This window comes from Balaenoptera physalus (assembly GCF_965194825.1).
Source record: "Balaenoptera physalus genome assembly, chromosome: 21".
In the NCBI taxonomy this organism is placed as follows: Eukaryota; Metazoa; Chordata; class Mammalia; order Artiodactyla; family Balaenopteridae; genus Balaenoptera; species Balaenoptera physalus.
The window spans coordinates 27710103-27732782 of NC_138902.1; the positions used below are offsets into that span (position 1 = coordinate 27710103).

Here is a 22680-nt window from a genome sequence, read left to right on the forward strand (position 1 = left end):
ATAAACTCATCTCAAGTACTAGGCAGAGACCTATGATTCTCAGATTGTTTTTTCCTGCCTTATAGTTCACCCTATTCTCTAGAGAGATGAACTGGAGTAGTTCCACTTGGATGTCCTAACATGGCTCACAACACAGGCACATCACAACAAGCCCTCCTCATCTCTGCTCAAACTTGCCCTCCAGCCATTAGCGTCACACCCTCATTACTGCTCTCCTTCCTGAACCGTGGTTTCGCTTTCTGAGGTTCCAGTTACCCGTGGTCAACCACAGCCCAAAAATATTCAATGGAAAATCCCAGAAGTAAACAATTCATGAGTGCTAAATTGCATGCCATTCGGAGCAGCACGATGAAATCTCCTGCCATCCTACCCTGCCCCACCTGGGGTCCCCAACCACTGACGCTGTCTGCTCCTGACATTCAACCATCAGCTTTGTCACGGCTTGATGATCCAGGATCACCAGAAGCACATGCTCCTCCTTCTGAAGTAATGTCAGGTCACTAGTAGCCTAATGGTACGTCACAATGCCCACTTCATTCACCTCACGTCACCTCATCATGTAAACATTTAATCATCTCACATCGTCACAGGAAGAAGGGTGAGTACAGGACAGTACGATAGCTTGAGAGAGAGAACATTCACATGACTTTTATTACACTGTACTGTTATAATTGTTCTATTTTATTATTAGTTGTTGTTAATCTCCTACTGTGCCTAATTTAAAAATTAAACTTATAGGTGTGTATTTATAGGAAAAAAATAAAGTACACATAGGGTTCAGTACTATCTACGGTTTCAGGCATCCACTGGGGGTCTTGGAATGTATCTCCCAAGGATGAGGGGTACTAATGTACTATTCCCTTCCCACACTCATAGCAACAAATCTGTATTCTAGTGATTCACAAAACATTTGTCATGGTTAACAGCCAACCTTGGGCTGAGATGCATTACCACATCCTGTTAGCAAACAATGGACACATGAGCAAATTCAATGGTGGACATACATACTTTTTTTTGCATGGTTTGATTTATATACATCATTAAGTGATTACCAAAATAAGTTCAATGAACATCCATCATCTCATATAAATATAAAATTTAAAAAAAAAGAAAAAAATTTTTTTCTTGTGATGAGAACTCCTAGGATTTTCTCCTTAACAACTTTCATATGTAACACACAGCAGCGTTAATTACAATCATCATGCTGTACATTACATCCCTAGTACTTATTTATCTTGTAACTGAAGTTTGTAACTTTTGACCACCTTCATCCAATCCTCCTTCCCAAATCTGATCTCTTTTTCTACGAGTTACTTTGTTTTTGAAGTATAATTGACCTACAACACTATGTTAGTTCCCAGTACACAATACGGTGATTCAATATTCTATACATTTAAAAATGATCAAGTCTAGTTATATCTGTCACCATAAAAAGACGTTAAATTATTATTATTAATTATATTCCCCACACTGTGCATTTTATACCCATGACTCTTTTATTTTGTAACTTTAAGTTTGTACCTCTTAATCCCCCTCACCTGTTCCTCTCCTCCCCCCAACCCCTCTCCCCTCTGGCAACTACCTGTTTATTCTCTGTATGTATGACTCTGTTTCTGTTTTCTTAACGTTTGTTCATTTGTTTTGTTTTGTTTTTTAAATTCCACATATAAGTGAAAACATACAGTACCTGTCTTTCTCTGACTTATTTCACTTAGCATAATACCGTCTAGGTCTTTCCATGTTGTCGCAAATGGCAGGATTTCATTCTTTTTTATGGCTGAGTATTATTCCATTGTATGTATATATATGCCACATCCTCTTTACCCATTCATATATACTTTTATTCTCAACTGCAACTATTCACTAACAATTAGATCAAGAATTAAGCTTACAGCCTCTTGCTAAGATAATGTGTTTAAGATTCGCAAGTCTCATTTTTCACCAACTTGGTAATTGTATGTAATGTAATCTAACTAAGCAAATCATTTTTCCGCCTAGGAATTCAAAGCATTGCACAAGTGGAATACTCCTGCCAATTTAACAAACGAAAATGACTTACTGAACATTTGCTTACCATTTTTTACATGCAAGCACTGGGCTTTACATACAGTAAGTCATTTAACCCTCACAACCACCATATGAAATATGTATTATTAGTAAATTCTCCCTGGTGAGAAATCTGAAGTTGCATATGTTAAGAAACTCGTGGAAGGACACACAGCTAGTGTGTGACTGATCTAACCTTAAAATCCAATGTTTAAAGAACAAACAAAACCCCTAATGTCTGACTGCAAAGTCTGGGCACCTAGACCTTCTGCATGCTGCCCTCCCTGCTGACACGCAGGTTAGGGGGATTAGGGCACCTGGGGCATCTGGGGGCCTCTTCTGCTACTGCTTCTGCCAACATTTGTATTTTGGGGAAGTCTGGTGAGTATGAACACAAAGGATAGCCTTAATCAAAGGCTCTGAGAGCATAAACATGAGGAATAACAGGATTGGTGGTTGGCAGGTTCAAGTGTCATAGGGATGGTGTGCCCAGAACGTCCAGCCTCTAGGACAATGATTCTCGACCAGGGATGGCTTTCCCCCCAGGGGAGATCTGGTGAAGTCTAGAGACATTTTTGGTTGTCACAACTGAAGGGGTGCTACTGGCATCCAGCGAGTCGAGGCCAAGGGTGCTGCTCAACAACCTACAATGCACAGACAGTGCCCACAACAAAGTGTTACCCAGTCCCACACCATCACTACTGAGGTTAGAACAGCTGCCCTAGGGCCTCGGGTTCCTCCCCAGTCCTTTGCACCCTGCCAGCCGGCGAGGGCCCCAAAGAAAAGACTGAAAGAGGATGATGAGGATCTCTCTGGGGGTTCTAGGGGCCAGGCCCTAGATTTTCCACTGGTTTCATCTAAATTAAAAAAGGGTCTGAGAAATGGAATCTTCCTGCATGACCAAGAAACGAAATGGTCTGGTGAATGCACAAAGACATGAAACACACAACCCAAGTGCGTTTCAGTGGTCACAGCTACTGAGGGGCAGGGCTGGGCTGAGCGTGTCATTTGGTCGTATCTAGAACATCTCTCAGTGTCTTGACATACTCAGGCAAAGTACTTAAGAAAAACCCAAATTTTCAACAGTGAACTTGCAAACCTGAGTACACATAACAGAAGGAAATGCTGTCCTCCCAGATGAAATGTGGATACTTGCCCAATGCTCTGTAAAACAGTTCACACTTTCATAAAACAATAAAGAGCAGCTAACTGCCAACATTTGCCATGCTATTTCATGTCGTCCTATTACTGTCATATTACCAAGCCCCAGAATTTTAAGTCCCTCTGAAGTTTTGACAGTAGTCTGGAATAAAAGCAAACTTGTCCAAATTATGCCTTTAAATAAATAACAGAGCCTTTGCTGAACTCTTTTGTGTATAACACAACACAGTGTGGCTGTGTGTGTTTAACATTTACTGTAGGAAATAATATTTCTTACCAACTTTTGATCCACTAACTGCACAATTTTTCCACTTGGCTCAAATGCATTTATCATATTTTTCAGGGAATTCACTATAACTTTTAGCTGAAAAATAAATTTAAAAATTGATAAGAGACATAAAGAAGTGTTGACATTTAAGATTAACACTGGTATAATGAAAACAGATATAGACCTTTTGACTTACCCATATGCAGCTAAATAAAGGAGTACTATTTAAAAACATATACGTAAACACATCTTTAACATGACATTTGATTAACCATTTAGATGATGCATACGATATGAGATAAAGGAACAAAGGCAAAGGCTAGTAAAAAGAGCAAGATGCTACAGAGAAATGACATCTTTTCTCTACTATCATTTATTGTAAATGGCAGAGAACCATGGAAAGCAGATTCTTAAAATACTTGGTACATAATATCATGATACGTTCTTTCAAATGCAATTATATCCAGTAAAGTCAGAAACAAAAGATTTAAGAATCATAGCATACCGCTGGTGCCTTGTCAACCATCAATTCATGCCATCTTTTGTACGGTGGTAAATCGAGATTTATAGTGTACCACGGAACCGGACCCCTATAGCTGTAATGAGAGGGGTATCATCTTGAAATGTTAAAAGCAGTTTTTTGATGATGGTTAGATAGTTACATCTATATGGATATGTTAGAGACATATTCTTAATAACAATAGAGAAACTGGTACTCAAACCAGAACTCGCAAAAAAAGCTCATTTCCCACACAGTGCTTCTGCCCCATGTTGTATATACAATCACAAGTCATTTTAGAAATCCTAGAAAAGAATTATATGTTCTAGAAGGTTAATGTGTCACGGTGATGGGCAAAATAATCAACTTTGGCTCAAGAGCTATACGTAACCTGAATATCACTGCTAGAAAATATCTGCCCTTTTTTCCCTCCTAAATCTCTACGAAGATTTAGTCTAGGCTCTGGGCACTTCTCCAGTTGGTTTCTCAGCCTCAGAATTCCCTCTTAGTCTAACACTACTGTCAAATCACTGACTCCAGCGCTGGCTTCAGTAAGGTCACTTTTTAAGCCCCCAGAGTGGCAACACAGTGTATGAGTTTCCCATGACTGGCTTCAAGAAACTTCACTATTCCCTCGGTCATGCTACTCTTCCTACTGTACTCCCTCTCTTTCCTCTCTTCTCATTCTTCTGTAGTAAGTCCAAGCCCAAGCACTGTTTGGTCATACCCATTCCCCAAAGTCCTACTCCTCAGTTTACACACAGCAATTTCTACTATGAGGATATAGCAACATCCACTCCCATACCAGTGGAGCTGGGCCGTATTCCTGACGGAGGAACTCTACAACTATTCTCTGTTGCCACAGAAACGTTATCTTCTGGCACTTGTTACTGAACTGAAATAGCCTCTAAGGGAGTGCCAGTCAGTGACTGATCAGCTTAAAGTGGCCTAAAAATAGCCAGCATTTGCTCCCTTACTGCCCTGCTCCAGAGAAGCAGAGGTGGGGTCTGGTGGGTACTACAGTGTTACCAGGCTCTTAAACATACAGACATAAATCCAGACATACGTGCACAGTGGGGATGGGTTAAGGGAGTATGAGTTAGTCCCTAAAAGTCAAGAGTTGGGGTCCTATCTATACTTCTAGAGTCATGAATAATTATTTGATTCACATTGCTGAGCTTGGGCCCTGGGTGTATGTATATGGTTCTATGAAACTGTTAACCAGAAGCCACTCACGCTGTGATTTAGACAGAAAAGGAAAGCAAATGCAATTCTGGAAACATACATTTAAACCAAATCACAAGACTGAATTTTGTTTTTCTCAAAGCACTTTCAACCTCCCATTTCCTTAGTAGCTGATCTCTATATTAAATACTGTAACACTTAAATCCCAGAAAAAAGCTTTATATAAAAACAAATGAATTCAACTTCTAACCGTAATTTCACACGTGAAATTCTGTCCCACAATTCAGTAAAATGACTGTTCCTCCTGTTACGGCAGGGGCTACAACCCCCTCGCCTCTCCGCCAGCACACGTTTGGATTTCCGTGTCTACTAGCAATGATAAATCAGCGGCCCCCTGGAGGCAGGCACGTTGGTGGCACTGTCATAAGATACGTGTTCTAACCGTGAACTCCAATCAGCTGCTTCTCCCCGCGTAACTTCCAACAAAACCCAAACCATGTCCCTGTATCTGCCCTAAACTCCTGATTCTTTTTCAGTCTAGGATTCCAAAGAAGAAATGGAGAGGACAAACTCATTACAGCAGAGGATTATGATTAAGTGGGAATGGGAAGACCCCAGAAGCCTCTCTACAGTAAAATCTCCACTCATCAGAATTCTTTGACAAAACCGTTATTAATCTGATTAAGAAAATTATTTTAATAGCTAAAGCTTACTATGATTTTGGCTAACTATAATCCCATGTTTCACTTCTCATTCAATACTTTTCTAAAATATTTCAGTATTTAACATCTGTACCTCAATTTCCTAGAGAAATAAAGAGTATTTACCTTATGAGAGCAGTGAAGATTACATGAAATATGCAAAAAATACTTAGCACATCGGTATTTATTTATCTATTTAGGCTGTGCCGTGCAGCACACGGAATCTTATTAGTTCCCCAACCAGGAACTGAACCTGTGCCCCCTGCATCGGGAGCTCGCAGTCTTAACCACTGGACTGCCAGGGAAGTTCCACAGCATTGGTATTTTTTTTTTTGAATTTTATTTTATTTATTTTTTTATACAGCAGGTTCTTATTAGTCATCAATTTTATACACATCAGTGTATACATGTCATTCCTAATCTCCCAATTCAGCACACCACCATCCCCACCCCCCCGCGGCTTTCCCCTCTTGGTGTCCATATGTTTGTTCTCTACATCTGTGTCTCGACTTCTGCCCTGCAAACCGGTTCATCTGTACCATTTTTCTAGGTTCCACATACATGCGTTAATATACGATATTTGTTTTTCTCTTTCTGACTTACTTCCCTCTGTATGACAGTCTCTAGATCCATCCACGTCTCAACAAATGACCCAGTTTCGTTCCTTTTTATGGCTAATACTCCACTGTATATATGTATCACAACTTCTTTATCCACTCGTCTGTCGATGGGCATTTAGGCTGCATCTATGACCTGGCTATTGTAAATACTGCTGCAATGAACATTGGGTTGCATGTGTCTTTTTGAATTATGGTGTTCTCTGGGTATATGCCCAGTAGTGGCATTGCTGGATCATACGGTAATTCTATTTTTCGTTTTTTAAGGAACCTCCATACTGTTCTCCATAGTGGCTGTATCAATTTACATTCCCACCAACAGTGCAAGAGGGCTCCCTTTTCTCCACACCCTCTCCAGCATTTGTTGTTTCTAGATTTTCTGATCGTGTCCATTCTAACTGGTGTGAGGTGATACCTCATTGTAGTTTTGATTTGCATTTCTCTAATAATTAGTGATGTTGAGCAGCTTTTCATGTGCTTCTTGGCCGTCTGTATGTCTTCTTTGGAGAAATGTCTATTTACGTCTTCTGCCCACTTTTGGATTGGGTTGTTTGTTTCTTTAATGTTGAGCTGCATGAGCTGTTTATATATTTTGGAGATTAATCCTTTGTCCGTTGATTCGGTTGCAAATATTTTCTCCTGTTCTGAGGGTTGTCTTTTCATCTTGTTTATGGTTTCCTTTGCTGTGCAAAAGCTTTGAAGTTTCATTAGGTCCGATTTATTTATTTTTGTTTTTATTTCCATTACTCTAGGAGGTGGATCAAATAAGAACCTGCTGTGATTTATGTCAAAGAGTGTCCTTCCTATGTTTTCCTCTAAGAGTTTTATAGTGCCCGGTCTTACATTGAGGTCTTTAATCCATTTTGAGTTTATTTTTGTGTATGGTGTTAGGGAGTGTTCTAATTTCATTCTTTTTCATGCAGCTGTCCAGTTTTCCCAGCACCACTTATTGAAGAGACTGTCTTTTCTCCATTGCATATCCTTGCCTCCTTTGTCACAGATTAGTTGACCATAGGTGCGTGGGTTCATCTCTGGACTTTCTATTTTGTTCCATTGATCTATGCTTCTGTTTTTGTGCCAGTACCATATTGTCTTGATTACTGTAGCTTTGTAGGATAGTCTGAAGTCAGGGAGTCTGATTCCTCCAGCTCCATTTTTTTCCCTCAAGATTGCTTTGGCTATTCGGGGTCTTTTGTGTCTCCAGACAAATTTTAAGATTTTTTCTTCTAGTTCTGTAAAAAATGCCATTGGTAATTTGATAGGGATTGCACTGAATCTGTAGATTGCTTTGGGTAGTTTGGCCATTTTCACAATACTGATTCTTCCAATCCAAGAACATGGTATATCTCTCCATCTGTTCGTATCATCTTTAATTTCTTTCATCAGTGTCTTATAGTTTTCTGCATGCAGGTCTTTTGTCTCCCTAGGTAGGTTTATTCCTAGGTATTTTATTCTTTTTGTTGCACTGGTAAATGGGAGTGTTTCCTTAATCTCTCTTTCAGATTTTTCATCATTACTGTATAGGAATGCAAGAGATTTCTGTGCATTAATTTTGTATCCTGAAACTTTACCATATTCATTGATTAGCTCTAGTAGTTTTTTGGTGGCATCTTTAGGATTCTCTATGTATAGTATCATGTCATCTGCAAACAGTGACAGTTTTACTTCTTCTTTTCCAATTTGTATTCCTTTTATTTCTTTTTCTCCTCTGATTGCCACGGCTAGGACTTCCAGAACTATGTTGAATAATAGTGGTGAGAGTGGACATCCTTGTCTCGTTCCTGATCTTAGAGGAAATGCTTTCAGTTTTTCACCATTGAGAATGATGTTTGCTGTGGGTTGGTCGTACATGGCCTTTATTATGTTGAGGTAGGTTCCCTCTATGCCCACTTTCTGGAGAGTTTTTATCATAAATCGGTGTTGAATTTTGTCAAAAGCTTTTTCTGCATTGATTGAGATGATCATATGGTTTTTATTCTTCAGTTTGTTAATATGGTGTATCACATTGATTGATTTACGTATATTGAAGAATCCTTGCATTCCTGGGATAAATCCCACTTGATCATGGTGTATGATCCTTTTAATGTGTTGTTGGATTCTGTTGGCTAGTATTTTGTTGAGGATTTTTGCATCTATATTCATCAGTGATATTGGTCTGTAATTTTTTTTTTGTAGTATCTTTGTCTGGTTTTGGTATCAGGGTGATGGTGGCCTCATAGAATGAGTTTGGGAGTGTTCCTTCCTCTGCAATTTTTTGGAAAAGTTTGAGAAGGATGGGTGTTAGCTGTTCTCTAAATGTTTGATAGAATTCACCTGTGAAGCCATCTGGTCCTGGACTTTTGTTGGAAGATTTTTAATCACAGTTTCAATTTCATTACTTGTGATTGGTCTGTTCATATTTTCTATTTCTTCCTGGTTCAGTCTGGGAAGGTTATGCCTTTCTAAGAATTTGTCCATTTCTTCCAGGTTGTCCATTTTATTGGCATAGAGTTGCTTGTAGTAGTCTCTTAGGATGCTTTGTATTTCTGCGGTGTCTGTTGTAACTTCTCCTTTTTCATTTCTAATTTTATTGATTTGAGTCCTCTCCCTCTTTTTCTTGATGAGTCTGGCTAATGGTTTATCAATTTTGTTATCTTTTCAAAGAACCAGCTTTTAGTTTTATTGATCTTTGTTACTGTTTTCTTTGTTTCTATTTTATTTATTTCTGTTCTGATCTTTATGATTTCTTTCCTTCTGCTAACTTTGGGTTTTGTTTGTTCTTCTTCCTCTAGTTCCTTTAGGTGTAAGGTTAGATTGTTTATTTGAGATTTTTCTTGTTTCTTGAGGTAGGCTTGTATTGCTCTAAACTTCCCAGTTAGAACTGCTTTTTCTGCATCCCACAGGTTTTGATCGTTGTGTTTTCATTGTCATTTGTCTCTAGTATTTTTTTATTTCCTCTTTGATTTCTTCAGTGATCTCTTGGTTATTTAGTAACATATTGTTTAGCCTCCATGTGTTTGTGTTTTTTATGTTTTTTTCCCTGTAACTAATTTCTAATCTCATGGTATTACGGTCAGAAAAGATGCTTGATATGATTTCAATTTTCTTAAATTTTACTGAGGTTTGATTTGTGACCCAAGATATGATCTATCCTGGAGAATGTTCCGTGTGCATTTGAGAAGAAAGTGTAATCTGCTGTTTTTGGATGGAATGTCCTATAAATATCAATTAAATCTATCTGGTCTCTTGTGTCATTTAAAGCTTTTGTTTCCTTGTTAATTTTCTGTTTGGATGATCTGTCTATTGGTGTAAGTGAGGTGTTAAAGTCCCCCACTATTATTGTGTTACTGTCAATTTCCTCTTTTATAGCTGTTAGCAGTTGCCTTATGTATTGAGGTGCTCCTATGTTGGGTGCATATATATTTATAATTGTTATATCTTCTTCTTGATCATTATGTAGTGTCCTTCCTTGTCTCTTGTAACATTATTATTGTAAAATCTATTTTATCTGATATGAGTATTGCTACTCCAGCTTTCTTTTGATTTCCATTTGCATGGAATATCTTTTTCCATCCCTTCACTTTCAGCTTGAATGTGTCCCTAGGTCTGAAGTGGGTCTCTTGTAGACAGCATTTAGATGGGTCTTGTTTCTGAATCCATTCAGCAAGCCTGTGTCTTTTGGTTGGAACATTTAATCCATTCACATTTAAGGTAATTATCGATATGTATGTTCCTATTACCAGTTTCTTAATTGTTTTGGGTTTGTTTTTGTAGGTCCTTTTCTTCACTTGTGTTTCCCACTTAGAGAAGTTCCTTTAGCATTTGTTGTAGAGCTGGTTTGGTGGTGCTGAATTCTCTTAGCTTTTGCTTGTCTGTAAAGCTTTTGATTTCTCCATCGAATCTGAATGAGATCCTTGCTGGGTAGAGTAATCTTGGTTGTAGGTTCTTTCCTTTCATCACTTTAAGTATATCATGCCACTCCCTTCTGGCTTGTAGAGTTTCTGCTGAGAAATCAGCTGTTAACCTTGTGGGAGTTCCCTTGTATGTTATTTGTCATTTTTCCCTTGCTGCTTTAAATAATTTTTCTTTGTCTTTATTTTTTGCCAATTTGATTACTATGTGTCTTGGTCTGTTTCTTCTTGGGTTTATCCTGCCTGGGACTCTCTGCGCTTCCTGGACTTGGGTGGATATTTCTTTTCCCATGTTAGGGAAGTTTTTGACTCTAATCTCTTCAAATATTTTCTCTGGTCCTTTCTCTCTCTCTTCTCCTTCTGGGACCCCTGTAATGCAAATGTTGTTGCGTTTAATGTTGTCCCAGAGGTCTCTTAGGCTGTCTTCATTTCTTTTCCTTCTTTTTTCTTTATTCTGTTCCACAGCAGTGAATTCCACCATTCTGTCTTGCAGGTCACTTATCCGTTCTTCTGCCTTAGTTATTCTGGTATTGATTCCTTCTAGTGTAGTTTTCATTTCAGTTATTGTATTGTTCATCTCTGTTTGTTTGTTCTTTAATTCTTTTAGGTCTTTGTTAAACATTTCTTGCATCTTCTCGATCTTTGCCTCCATTCTTTTTCCGAGGTCCTGGATCATCTTCACTATCATTATTCTGAATTCTTTTTCTGGAAGGTTGCCTATCTCCACTTCATTTAGTTGTTTTCCTGGGGTTTTATCTTGTTCCTTCATCTGGTACATAGTTCTCTGCTTTTTCAACTTGTCTATCTTTCTATAAATACGGTTTTTGTTCCACAGGCTGCAGGATTGTATTTCTTCTTGCTTCTGCTGTCTGCCCTCTGCTGGATGAGGGTATCTAAGAGGCTTGTGCAAATTTCCTGATGGGAGGGACTGGTGGTGGGCAGAGCTCAGTAAAACTTTAATCTGCTTGACTGCTGATGGGTGGGGCTGGGTTCCGTTCCTGTTGGTTGTTTGGCCTGAGGTGACCCAACACTGGAGCCTTGCTGGGCTGTTTGGTGGGGCTAATGGCAGACTCTGGGAGGGCTCACGCTAAGGAGTACTTCCCAGAACTTCTGCTGCCAGTGTCCTTGTCCTCACGGTGAGCCACAGCCACCCCCAGCCTCTGCAGTAGACCCTCCAACACTAGCAGGTAGGTCTGGTTCAGTCTCCCCTGGGGTCACTGCTCCTTCCCCTGGGTCCCGATCCGCACACTACTTTGTGTGTGCCCTCCAAGAGTGGAGTCTCTGTTTCCCCCAGTCCTGTCAAAGTCCTGCAGTCAAATCCCATTAGCCTTCAAAGTCTGATTCTCTAGGAATTCCTCCTCCCGTTGCCAAACCCCCAGGTGGGGAAGCCTGAGGTGGGGCTTAGAATCTTCACTCCAGTGGGTGGACTTCTGTAGTATAAGTGTTCTCCAGTCTGTGAGTCACCCACCCAGCAGTTATGGGATTTGATTTTACTGTGATTGCGCCCCTCCTACCGTCTCATTGTGGCTTTTCCTTTTTCTTTGGTTGTGAGGTATCTTTTTTGGTGAGTTCCAGTGTCTTCCTGTCAATGACTGTCCAGCAGCTAGTTGTGATTCTTGTGTTCTCACAAGAGGAAGTAGGAGCACGTCCTTCTACTCCGCCATCTTGGTTCAGTATCCTCACTGCATTGGTATTTAATCAGTAGTGATCACTATAGAATATTTTCCTCCTTTACTCTGAACAATAAACATCACGAAATTATTTTTGAAACTTAGCATTTCGCGTGCCCAGGTCAGCACAAGCAACATTAATCACTGACTGAACCCACCTGGTAGCGTGGCAACTAGTCCAAGTGACACAACACACATACACAAATAAGACAGCAGATGCTAAGCACCAGTGAGCAGTAGAAAAGAAATGATAATGGGATTCAGTTGGATACAGGAGTGCCCTTGTTGTCAGTCCCTTGATCTCCAGCACTGATTTGACTGGTCAGGCTGGATAAACAGGTGTTTCTCTCCTCCCTCACAACTGCCAATGCATACCTCCAGAATCTGTGCACTTGATTAAAAAGGATGGTCTTAAAGGTACAGGAGGGACTTCTCAGTGGCTCAGTGGTTAAGAATCCACCTGCCAATGCAGGGAACACGGGTTCGAACCCGTATGCGCACGCACGCGCGCGCACACACACACACACACACACACACTAACATGGAACCAGTTAAATGCCCAAGCAGGGAGTTTGCAGGGCAATCAATTCACTGACACCTACACACAAAAGGGAGTAGGGACAAAAAAGCCTTAAATGTGGCAGGTACTCATTAAATGTTCAATGAACTGGGGCAGAGAGAGCAGCCAAGAAACACTCGCAATCAATAAGGCACTGAAGATCAATACAATGCCAGTGGTGATGAAAAGGAAGAGCCTCAGAGATCGAGCCATGAGAGAGGGCTGGAGTGTGCACTGGCTTCATAGCAACACAGAAACTGGTAACTTCTAAATACTTCCTGCCAAATATTTGCTTCTTTCTACAGAAAGGTGAGTAAATACAAAGAATTTAGTTTATTATGGTTTCACTGTATCTAGGACAGAGGCTATTTAGAAAACATAATTCAGACAAGTGTAGCACAATATATATATACTTGAAGTGCCATAAAAACTGAAATGTCATCTTGATATTACTGGTTAAAGTTGTACGTACTCTGCCTTCCCTTCCCTGCAGCAGGCTTTTAGCGAGAGGGAAGAGCAGGGATAGTACGGTTACCCTTCCCGACACACCTCTTCCTTGTTTTTCACATTCTGCACCCTCTGGACCAGTGAGCTGTTTTTATGTCTTTCCCACAGGCTTATTTAGCCACATAGGATCTGAAAAGGCCAAAACCCTAAACTAAAAATATTAATGTAAACACACTAAAACACGATATTGGCCCATCCCTATGTTTTCCAATCCTGTTTTGTCCTCAATAGCTTTGATTATCATGCCACGGTTAATTTTTTAATGTTTCACATGAGACCCTACACTTCTTTGTTTCAGTATGATCCAGTAGTTTATACTCAGGCACCACAGAAAACCACAGGTCACCTCTGCATTTGTCATGATGAGAAAAATACTCAGGGGTAGATAGAAGAATTTAGTGGAGAATGGAAATCCTTTTTTTTTCTCCTATGATTTTGAAAGGCTAGAAATGGACATTTTCATCATGGGGTATTTTCATATTTGTTCAAAGTCTTAGCCAAATGCATAATACACAAACCTGAGGGAAGAAAAATTTGTCTCAGGATAGAAGACATGACTTAAGTTTTTATTCACTGTCATTATTATTATGAGATCATCACATGGAGAAAAGTCTCCACGAAGGTCAGAGTGAGTCTTGATCATCTGATGTTTACTCACGTTGGTCCAGAGGGAGGATAAGTTGATTTTCTGCAGTCTTCTGTCCACTAAAAAACAAAGACAATTAAGTTTCAGAAAAACAAACTGAGTAGGCAATCTGCAAAAACAGTTAAAGCTTGTGAAGACAAAATCAAGTATGATCTGTCACTTTAGACCATTTCAATGCCTCTTAAAAGTCTTTTCCTCCCCTGAAAACTTCTAAAATCTCAAACCTAAGTGCATTTTCATTCAATTCAACTTGCACTATTTGCCAGGTATTGTAATTTCGCTTTTCTACTGCAAATATATTGAGTAAAAAGAAAGTATAAGAACGTAGATGGACAGAGTTCCCAGGCGGCCCAGTGGTTAGGGTTCCGGGTGTTCACTGCTGAGGCTCAGATTCAATCCATGGTGGGGGAACTGAGATACCCAACAGTGATTTATCATTCTTTTATTACTAGTTCAAGATGCCAAGGCATGTTCATCTCCTTTCTGCTGGAGACCCAATATTGTAGAAGAAAAAAAAAATTTTTTTAAGAAGTATAAATCCACAATAAGAGGAAGGCCAAGTAGGGAAGGAAACTACTAGAACTGTAGTTTGAGCTCAGAAAATATATCTGCAGCAAATTTGTGTGGGAATGGAGATCTCACATCTTGTTTTAACTTTTGATTGTATGGGAAGTGTATAAGGTAGCTTGACATTACCTGAGATTCAAACATTAATTGTTGTCAAAATACTACAGTATGTTTCCCATATAAGTACTGTTTGCCTTGTAATTTTAGGTTGACCTCATTAACAGCATCAAGTGTAAACTTAAATTATCAAAGGATAATTTAATCATTAGCATTTATATTCTATTTCTAAATTATTAGAATATAAAATATTAGATATTAAATAATACCAATTTGATAATTCAGTATCAAATTAGCAAAAGCTAATTTCCAAAGCCATTCAGTGTTCAATAATAGTGATTGAGGGTGGTTCTTCTTATTCAGAAAAATTTCAGTCTCAGCCTTGAGCTCAAAAGTTGTAGTAAAACTTCACTGCTGCCAACCTATCTAACTGTTGAGTGGTAAGGGCAGTCAGGATATTCAGCATCTATTTCTTACAAAATTCACTCAAGTGAAAATCTATGAGAGCAAAAGAAGTTCATGGTTGAATATTAACAGAATGATAGATTTAAGTATTGTCCACAAAGGACCTGCCAATCAACAATATATTTAATAACCACAAGCTTTAAACATCTTGCATTTTCAGAAGTTCTGTACATTTGTCCAACTAAGCTTTTTTTTGCTCCACACATATTTTTACCACTGTCAACTGTTACACATCATAGCAGATTCCACTTCAGGTCTTTCTGAATTACTCAATTCTCAACTTCTTTGAAAACATCCCTGCCTGTTGTTGTTTTATGCAGACTATTCATAGAGACTAATTCTTTAGTCTCAAACTTGGCATCGGATGCTCTAATAAATGTTGATAACTGATCAGTATCAGGAGTCAAGAAAAACAACTAGGAATCATTTGCCTTGTTCTTTAATTGATGTTGATGTTGCTGCCGAAGTCCCAGGCAACTGTTCTCGGCTAAAAGCTAATAGTGTGAAACAAATTTTCTCAGGACACATTTCTTCAACTTCTACAAGCAAATGTGATTTCATCAACTCATCTTTGGCAAATGGCTTTCCTTGCTTTGCTAACAAATAAGCTACCTGGAGACTTAATTTGGCTGCAGCCTCATTTTACTTTGTAAAATTTGTAAATAAATTCTGCTGTGATGAGATACTCTAGATCTTGTTTTTCTAACCACTATTTCCCTAGGAGTTGGGAATACTGTGATGACTGCTCGGTCTCGTAATATCAACATACACTGTATTCTTTTAGCACAACTCTAGCGTCACTATGTAATAAACACAATGCTTTGCCAGCTAATTAACAAGATAATCCCTACTCCGCTTGGCCTGAAGAGCACGTCTGAAGTCCACTTTTCCCTTCTTTTCTTGTTTTGACGTGATAGGTCTAGACTAGTAATTTACTTAAAGATTAAAATAACCTGGTGCATTGATACATGCGGCACTTAAAATGCAGTTGAGTTATAATTGCATAAGCGTCATCTGAAGTGTGCAGAGCAGCAGTGAAAGCCACGAGCACACTGCATTCAGTCTCTGCTGCAACAACCCAACTGCCATAGTGCTGAAGCAGCCAGACAAAATGCAAACAAACAAGTGTAGCTGTGCTCCAATACAACTCAGTTTATGGACCCTGACGTGTGAAATTTACAAAATTTTGACATGTTACAAAATATTAATCTTCTTTTGAATTTCCCCCCAACTTTTAAAAGACGTAAAAACCATCCCTCACTCGCAGACTTTAAAAAAACAGGTGCCAGGCTGTAATTTGCCAACCACCACTCAGGATACTAACACCCATACAAGTTGCCCTTGCTCTTGCTAGATGATTTCTTCAGTTTCTGTCAAGGAAAACCCTTTGAGGTGGTATGTATGTGTGAAAAAAAGAGAGAAGAGAGAGAGAGAGTGTGTGGGTTTAGTCTTTTGCTTAGCTATAACGTTATATGCAGATCTCTATGCAGAGGTTGGGATGGGGGTTATTTTCTGTTTGCTGGCCCCTCAACTAAACTCTTTTCATCCTCATTTATTATTCTTACTCTCCAGAATAAATGCTACTCTGAGCCAGGAATCTCTCTGGGATCTCCTTTCCTCAAAAGAGCTTTCTCTACTTTGTTTCATCAGTCAAAACTCCTCCACCTATTACCTAAATGCTAAGAAGTAACTAAAAATCTCTCAGACATACAGAGACTCAATTAAAATCATACACTCTTGGACTGATATTAATTAGTCTTTGGTGGCACTGAGTTGTATTAGTTTCCTATTGCTGCTGTAACAAATTACCGCAAACTTAATGCTTAAAACAACACAAATCTATTATGTTACAGCTCTGAAGGTTGGAAGTCTAAAATGGTTCTGCACAGCTGAGTTTCCCCTGGGGCTCCAAGGCAGAATCTGTTTCCTTGACTTTTCCAGCTTCTAGGGGTCACCTACATTCGTTGGTTTGTGCCCCACTTCCTCCATCTTCAAAGTCAGCAGTATAGCATTTTCTCTCTTCTTTGGCCTCCTGCCTCCCTCTTATAAAGATGTCTGTGATTATATCGGCCCCCTTGGATAATCCAGTACAACATCCCCATCTCAAGATTGTTTACTAAATCACATTTGCCAAGTTCCTTTTGCCATAAAAAATACAAGATGAATGTACAACAATCAAATGTATTTCTATACAGTAACAATGTGCAAACTGAAATGAAACTAAGAAACTACTCCACTTACAACAGCATCAAAAAGAATAGAATACTTAGGAATAAATTTAACCAAAGATGTGTAAGACTTGTACTTTGAAAACTATAAAACACTGTAGAAAAAAAATTAAAGACCTAAATAAATGGAAAGATATACATTGTTCATAGATTGGAAGACTTAATATTGTTAAGATGGCAATGCTCCCTAAATTGATCTACAGATTCAATGCAATACCTATCAAAATCCTAGATGGCTTCTTTGCAGAAATAGAGAAGTGATCCTAAAATTCACATTGAAATTCAAGGGACGCAGAACATCCAAAACGATCTTGAAAAAGAATAACAAAGTTAGCCGACTGACACTTCCTGATTTTAAAACGTACTATCAAAGCTACAGTAATTAAGATAGTGCACTACCAACATAAAGATATAAATCAGTGGAATAGAACTGAGAGTCCAGAAATAAACCCTTACATTTATGCCGATTACAAACCATATATTTGGTAAAAGATTTGTCTAGAATATATAAAAATCTTACGACTCAATAATAAAAAGACAACTCAATTAATAAATGGGCAAAGGATCTGAACAGACATTTCTCCAAAGAAAATATAACTCAATAAGCAAATGAAAAGATGCTTAACATCATTTGCCAATAGGGAAATGCAAGTCAAAAGCACAATGAGATACCACTTCACACCCAATAGGAGGGCAGTTATAATAATAAAACAAGTGTTGGCATGGATGTAGAGAAACTGGAACCCTCATGTACTGCCAGTGGGAATATAAGATAGTGAAGCTGCTTTGGAAAACAGTCTGGCAGTTCCTCAAAGAGTTAAACACAGAGTTATCATGTGACCCAGCAAATTACTCTCCTAGGTATAAACCTAAGAGACATGAAAACATGTGTTCACACAAAAACACTGTACACAAATGCTCACAGTAGGATTATTCATAATAGCCAAAAGCAGAAACAACCCAAGTGTCCATTAACTAATGAATGAACAAAATATGGTATATTCATAAATGGAATATTACTCCGTCATAAAAAGGAGTGCACATTTACTGTACTGATAGATGCTACAATGTGAATGAACCTTGAAAACATTACGTGAAAGAAGCCAGTCACATGTATTGTATGATCCCCTTTATAGAAAATGTCCAGAATAGGTAAATCTATAGAGACAAAAAGTAGATTAGTGGCTGCCTAAGACTGAGAAGTAGGTTTCAGGGTTAAGGCTAAGTGGTGAGGGGTTTCTTGGGGGTGATGAAAATGTTCTAAAATTGATTGTTGTGATGGTTGTACAACTCTGTGAATATACTGAAGCCATTAAGTTGTACACTTTTAGTGGGTGATTTGTATGGTGTGAATTATATCTCAGTAACACTGTTAAAAAAAGAAAAAAGAAAGGTGCAGGGAAGATTGTTGAAAGTAAACTACATTTTTATCCATCACTGAGATGGATATGTATGAGAGCAGACAATGCCTCAAGTGGATTCAGACAAATTCAGCATAAACACATTCTCAATAGCAGTATTCATAAAGCTAACCAGGGGTGATATTTGGATCTTTCAGCACCCAATTTGGCATGGGCACCAATTAATCAAAACAGACTGAGCTGCAAACAACTAGTAGGACAGTAGAGGTGGTATCTGGCTGAACATCACTTGGGTATGAACAGTTAAAAGTGCCTGCTTCCGAGATGAAAACTCTAATTCGAAAAGATACATGCACCTCAATGTTCACAGGAGCACATTTACAATAGCCAAGATGTGGAAGCAACCTAAGTGTCTATCAACAGATGAATGGATAAAGAAGATGTGATGTATATATACACAATGGAATACTACTCAGCCATAAAAAGGAATGAAGTATTGCCATTTGCAGCAATATAGATGGACCTAGAGATGATCATACTAAGTGAAGTAAATCAGATAGACAAAGACAAGTATCATGTGATAACACTTATACGTAGAATATAAAAAGTAATATCAATACAAATGAATCGACAGTTACAGAAAGATAGACAAGATGAAAAGGCAGAGGGCTATATACCAGATGAAGGAACAAGAAAAAACCCCAGAAAAACAACTAAATGAAGTGGAGATAGGCAACCTTCCAGAGAAAGAATTCAGAATAATGATAGTGAAGATGATCCAGGACCTCGGAATAAGAATGGAGGCAAAGATTGAGAAGATGCAAGAAATGATTAACAAAGACCTAGAAGAATTAAAGAACAAACAAACAGAGATGACCAATACAATAACTGAAATGAAAACTACACTAGAAGGAATCAATAGCAGAATAACTGAGGCAGAAGAACGGATAAGTGACCTGGAAGACAGAATGGTGGAATTCACTGCTGCGGAACAGAATAAAGAAAAAAGAATGAAAAGAAATGAAGACAGCCTAAGAGACCTCTGGGACAACATTAAACGCAACAACATTCACATTATAGGGGTCCCAGAAGGAGAAGAGAGAGAGAAAGGACCAGAGAAAATATTTGAAGAGATTATAGTCGAAAACTTCCCTAACATGGGAAAGGAGATAGCCACCCAAGTCCAGGAAGCACAGAGAGTCCCATACAGAATAAACCCAAGGAGAAACACGCCGAGACACATAGTAATCAAAGTGGCAAAAATTAAAGACAAAGAAAAATTATTGAAAGCAGCAAGGGAAAAACGACAAATAACATACAAGGGAACTCCCATAAGGTTAACAGCTGATTTCTCAGCAGAAACTCTGCAAGCCAGAAGAGAGTGGCATGATATACTTAAAGTGATGAAAGGGAAGAACCTACAACCAAGATTACTCTACCCGGCAAGGATCTCATTTAGATTTGATGGAGAAATCAAAAGCTTTACAGACAAGCAAAAGCTAAGAGAATTCAGCACCACCAAACCAGCTCTACAACAAATGCTAAAGGAACTTCTCTAAGTGGGAAACACAAGAGAAGAAAAGGACCTACAAAAACAAACCCAAAACAATTAAGAAAATGGTCATAGGAACATACATATCGATAATTACCTTAAACGTGAATGGATTAAACGCTCCAACCAAAAGACATAGACTGGCTGAATGGATACAAAAACAGGACCCATATATATGCTGTCTACAAGAGACCCACTTTAGACCTAGGGACACATACAGACTGAAAGTGAGGGGATGGAAAAAGATATTCCATGCAAATGGAAATCAAAAGAAAGCTGGAGTAGCTATACTCATATCAGATAAAATAGACTTTAAAATAAAGAATGTTACAAGAGACAAGGAAGGACACTACATAATGATCCAGGGATCAATCCAAGAAGAAGATCTAACAATTATAAATATATATGCACCCAACATAGGAGCATCTCAATACATAAGGCAACTGCTAACAGCTATAAAAGAGGAAATTGACAGCAACACAATCATAGTGGGGGACTTTAACACCTCACTTACACCAATGGACAGATCATCCAAAATGAAAATAAATAAGGAAACAGAAGCTTTAAATGACACAATAGACCAGATAGATTTAATTGATATATATAGGACATTCCATCCAAAAACAGCAGATTACACATTCTTCTCAAGTGCGCACGGAACATTCTCCAGGATAGATCACATCTTGGGTCACAAATCAAGCCTCAGTAAATTTAAGAAAATTGAAATCATACCAAGCATCTTTTCTGACCACAACGCTATGAGATTAGAAATGAATTACAGGGAAAAAAACGTAAAAAAGACAAACACATGGAGGCTAAACAATACGTTACTAAATAACCAAAAGATCACTGAAGAAATCAAAGAGGAAATAAAAAAATACCTAGAGACAAATGACAATGAAAACACGACGACCCAAAACCTATGGGATGCAGCAAAAGCGGTTCTAAGAGGGAAGTTTATAGCTATACAAGCCTACCTAAAAAAACAAGAAAAATCTCAAGTAAACAATCTAACCTTACACCTAAAGAAACTAGAGAAAGAAGAACAAACAAAACCCAAAGTTAGCAGAAGGAAAGAAATCATAAAGATCAGAGCAGAAATAAATGAGATAGAAACAAAGAAAACAATAGCAAAGATCAATAAAACTAAAAGTTGGTTCTTTGAGAAGATAAACAAAATTGATAAGCCATTAGCCAGACTCATCAAGAAAAAGAGGGAGAGGACTCAAATCAATAAAATCAGAAATGAAAAAGGAGAAGTTACAACAGACACTGCAGAAATACAAAACATCCTAAGAGACTACTATAAGCAACTTTATGCCAATAAAATGGACAACCTGGAAGAAATGGACAAATTCTTAGAAAGGTATAACCTTCCAAGACTGAATCAGGAAGAAACAGAAAATATGAACAGACCAATCACAAGTAATGAAATTGAAACTGTGATTAAAAATCTTCCAACAAACAAAAGTCCAGGACCAGATGGCTTCACAGGTGAATTCTATCAAGCATTTAGAGAAGAGCTAACACCCATCCTTCTCAAACTCTTCCAAAAAATTGCAGAGGAAGGAACACTCCCAAACTCATTCTATGAGGCCACCATCACCCTGATACCAAAACCAGACAAAGACACTACAAAAAAAGAAAATTACAGACCAATATCACTGATGAATATAGATGCAAAAATCCTCAACAAAATACTAGCAAACAGAATCCAACAACACATTAAAAGGATCATACACCACGATCAAGTGGGATTTATCCCAGGGATGCAAGGATTCTTCAATATACGCAAATCAATCAATGTGATACACCATATTAACAAATTGAAGAATAAAAACCATATGATCATCTCAATAGATGCAGAAAAAGCTTTTGACAAAATTCAACACCCATATATGATAAAAACTCTCCAGAAAGTGGGCATAGAGGGAACCTACCTCAACATAATAAAGGCCATATATGACAAACCCACAGCAAACATCATTCTCAATGGTGAAAAACTGAAAGCATTTCCTCTAAGATCAGGAACGAGACAAGGATGTCCACTCTCACCACTATTATTCAACATAGTTCTGGAAGTCCTAGCCACGGCAATCAGAGAAGAAAAAGAAATAAAAGGAATACAAATTGGAAAAGAGGAAGTAAAACTGTCACTGTTTGCGGATGACATGATACTATACATAGAGAATCCTAAAACTGCCACCAGAAAACTGCTAGAGGTAATTAATGAATATGGTAAAGTTGCAGGATACAAAATTAATGCACAGAAATCTCTTGCATTCCTATACACTAATGATGAAAAATCTGAAAGAGAAATTATGGAAACACTCCCATTTACCATTGCAACAAAAAGAATAAAATACCTAGGAATAAACCTACCTAGGGAGACAAAAGACCTGTATGCAGAAAACTATAAGACACTGATGAAAGAAATTAAAGATGATACCAACAGATGGAGAGATATACCATGTTCTTGGACTGGAAGAATCAATATTGTGAAAATGACTATACTACCCAAAGCAATCTACAGATTCAATGCAATCCCTATCAAATTACCAATGGCATTTTTTACGGAGCTAGAACAAATCATCTTAAAATTTGTATGGAGACACAAAAGACCCCGAATAGCCAAAGCAGTCTTGAGGCAAAAAAATGGAGCTGGAGGAATCAGACTCCCTGACTTCAGACTATACTACAA

General features: G+C 38.3%; 1 protein-coding gene across 2 annotated transcripts in view; it reads right to left on the minus strand.

Moving 5' to 3' along the window:
* Positions 1–22680, minus strand: part of ASAH1 (N-acylsphingosine amidohydrolase 1) — a 42698-nt gene that overhangs the window by 12798 nt on the left and 7220 nt on the right. For both annotated transcript variants that reach the window (XM_082444527.1, XM_082444526.1), the window contains exons 2-4: positions 13762–13808; positions 3981–4071; positions 3485–3571 (exon numbers count right to left, since the gene is read on the minus strand). In XM_082444527.1, coding sequence (XP_082300653.1) covers positions 3485–3571; positions 3981–4071; positions 13762–13808 — 225 coding nt within the window. The remainder of the gene's footprint in view (positions 1–3484; positions 3572–3980; positions 4072–13761; positions 13809–22680) is intronic.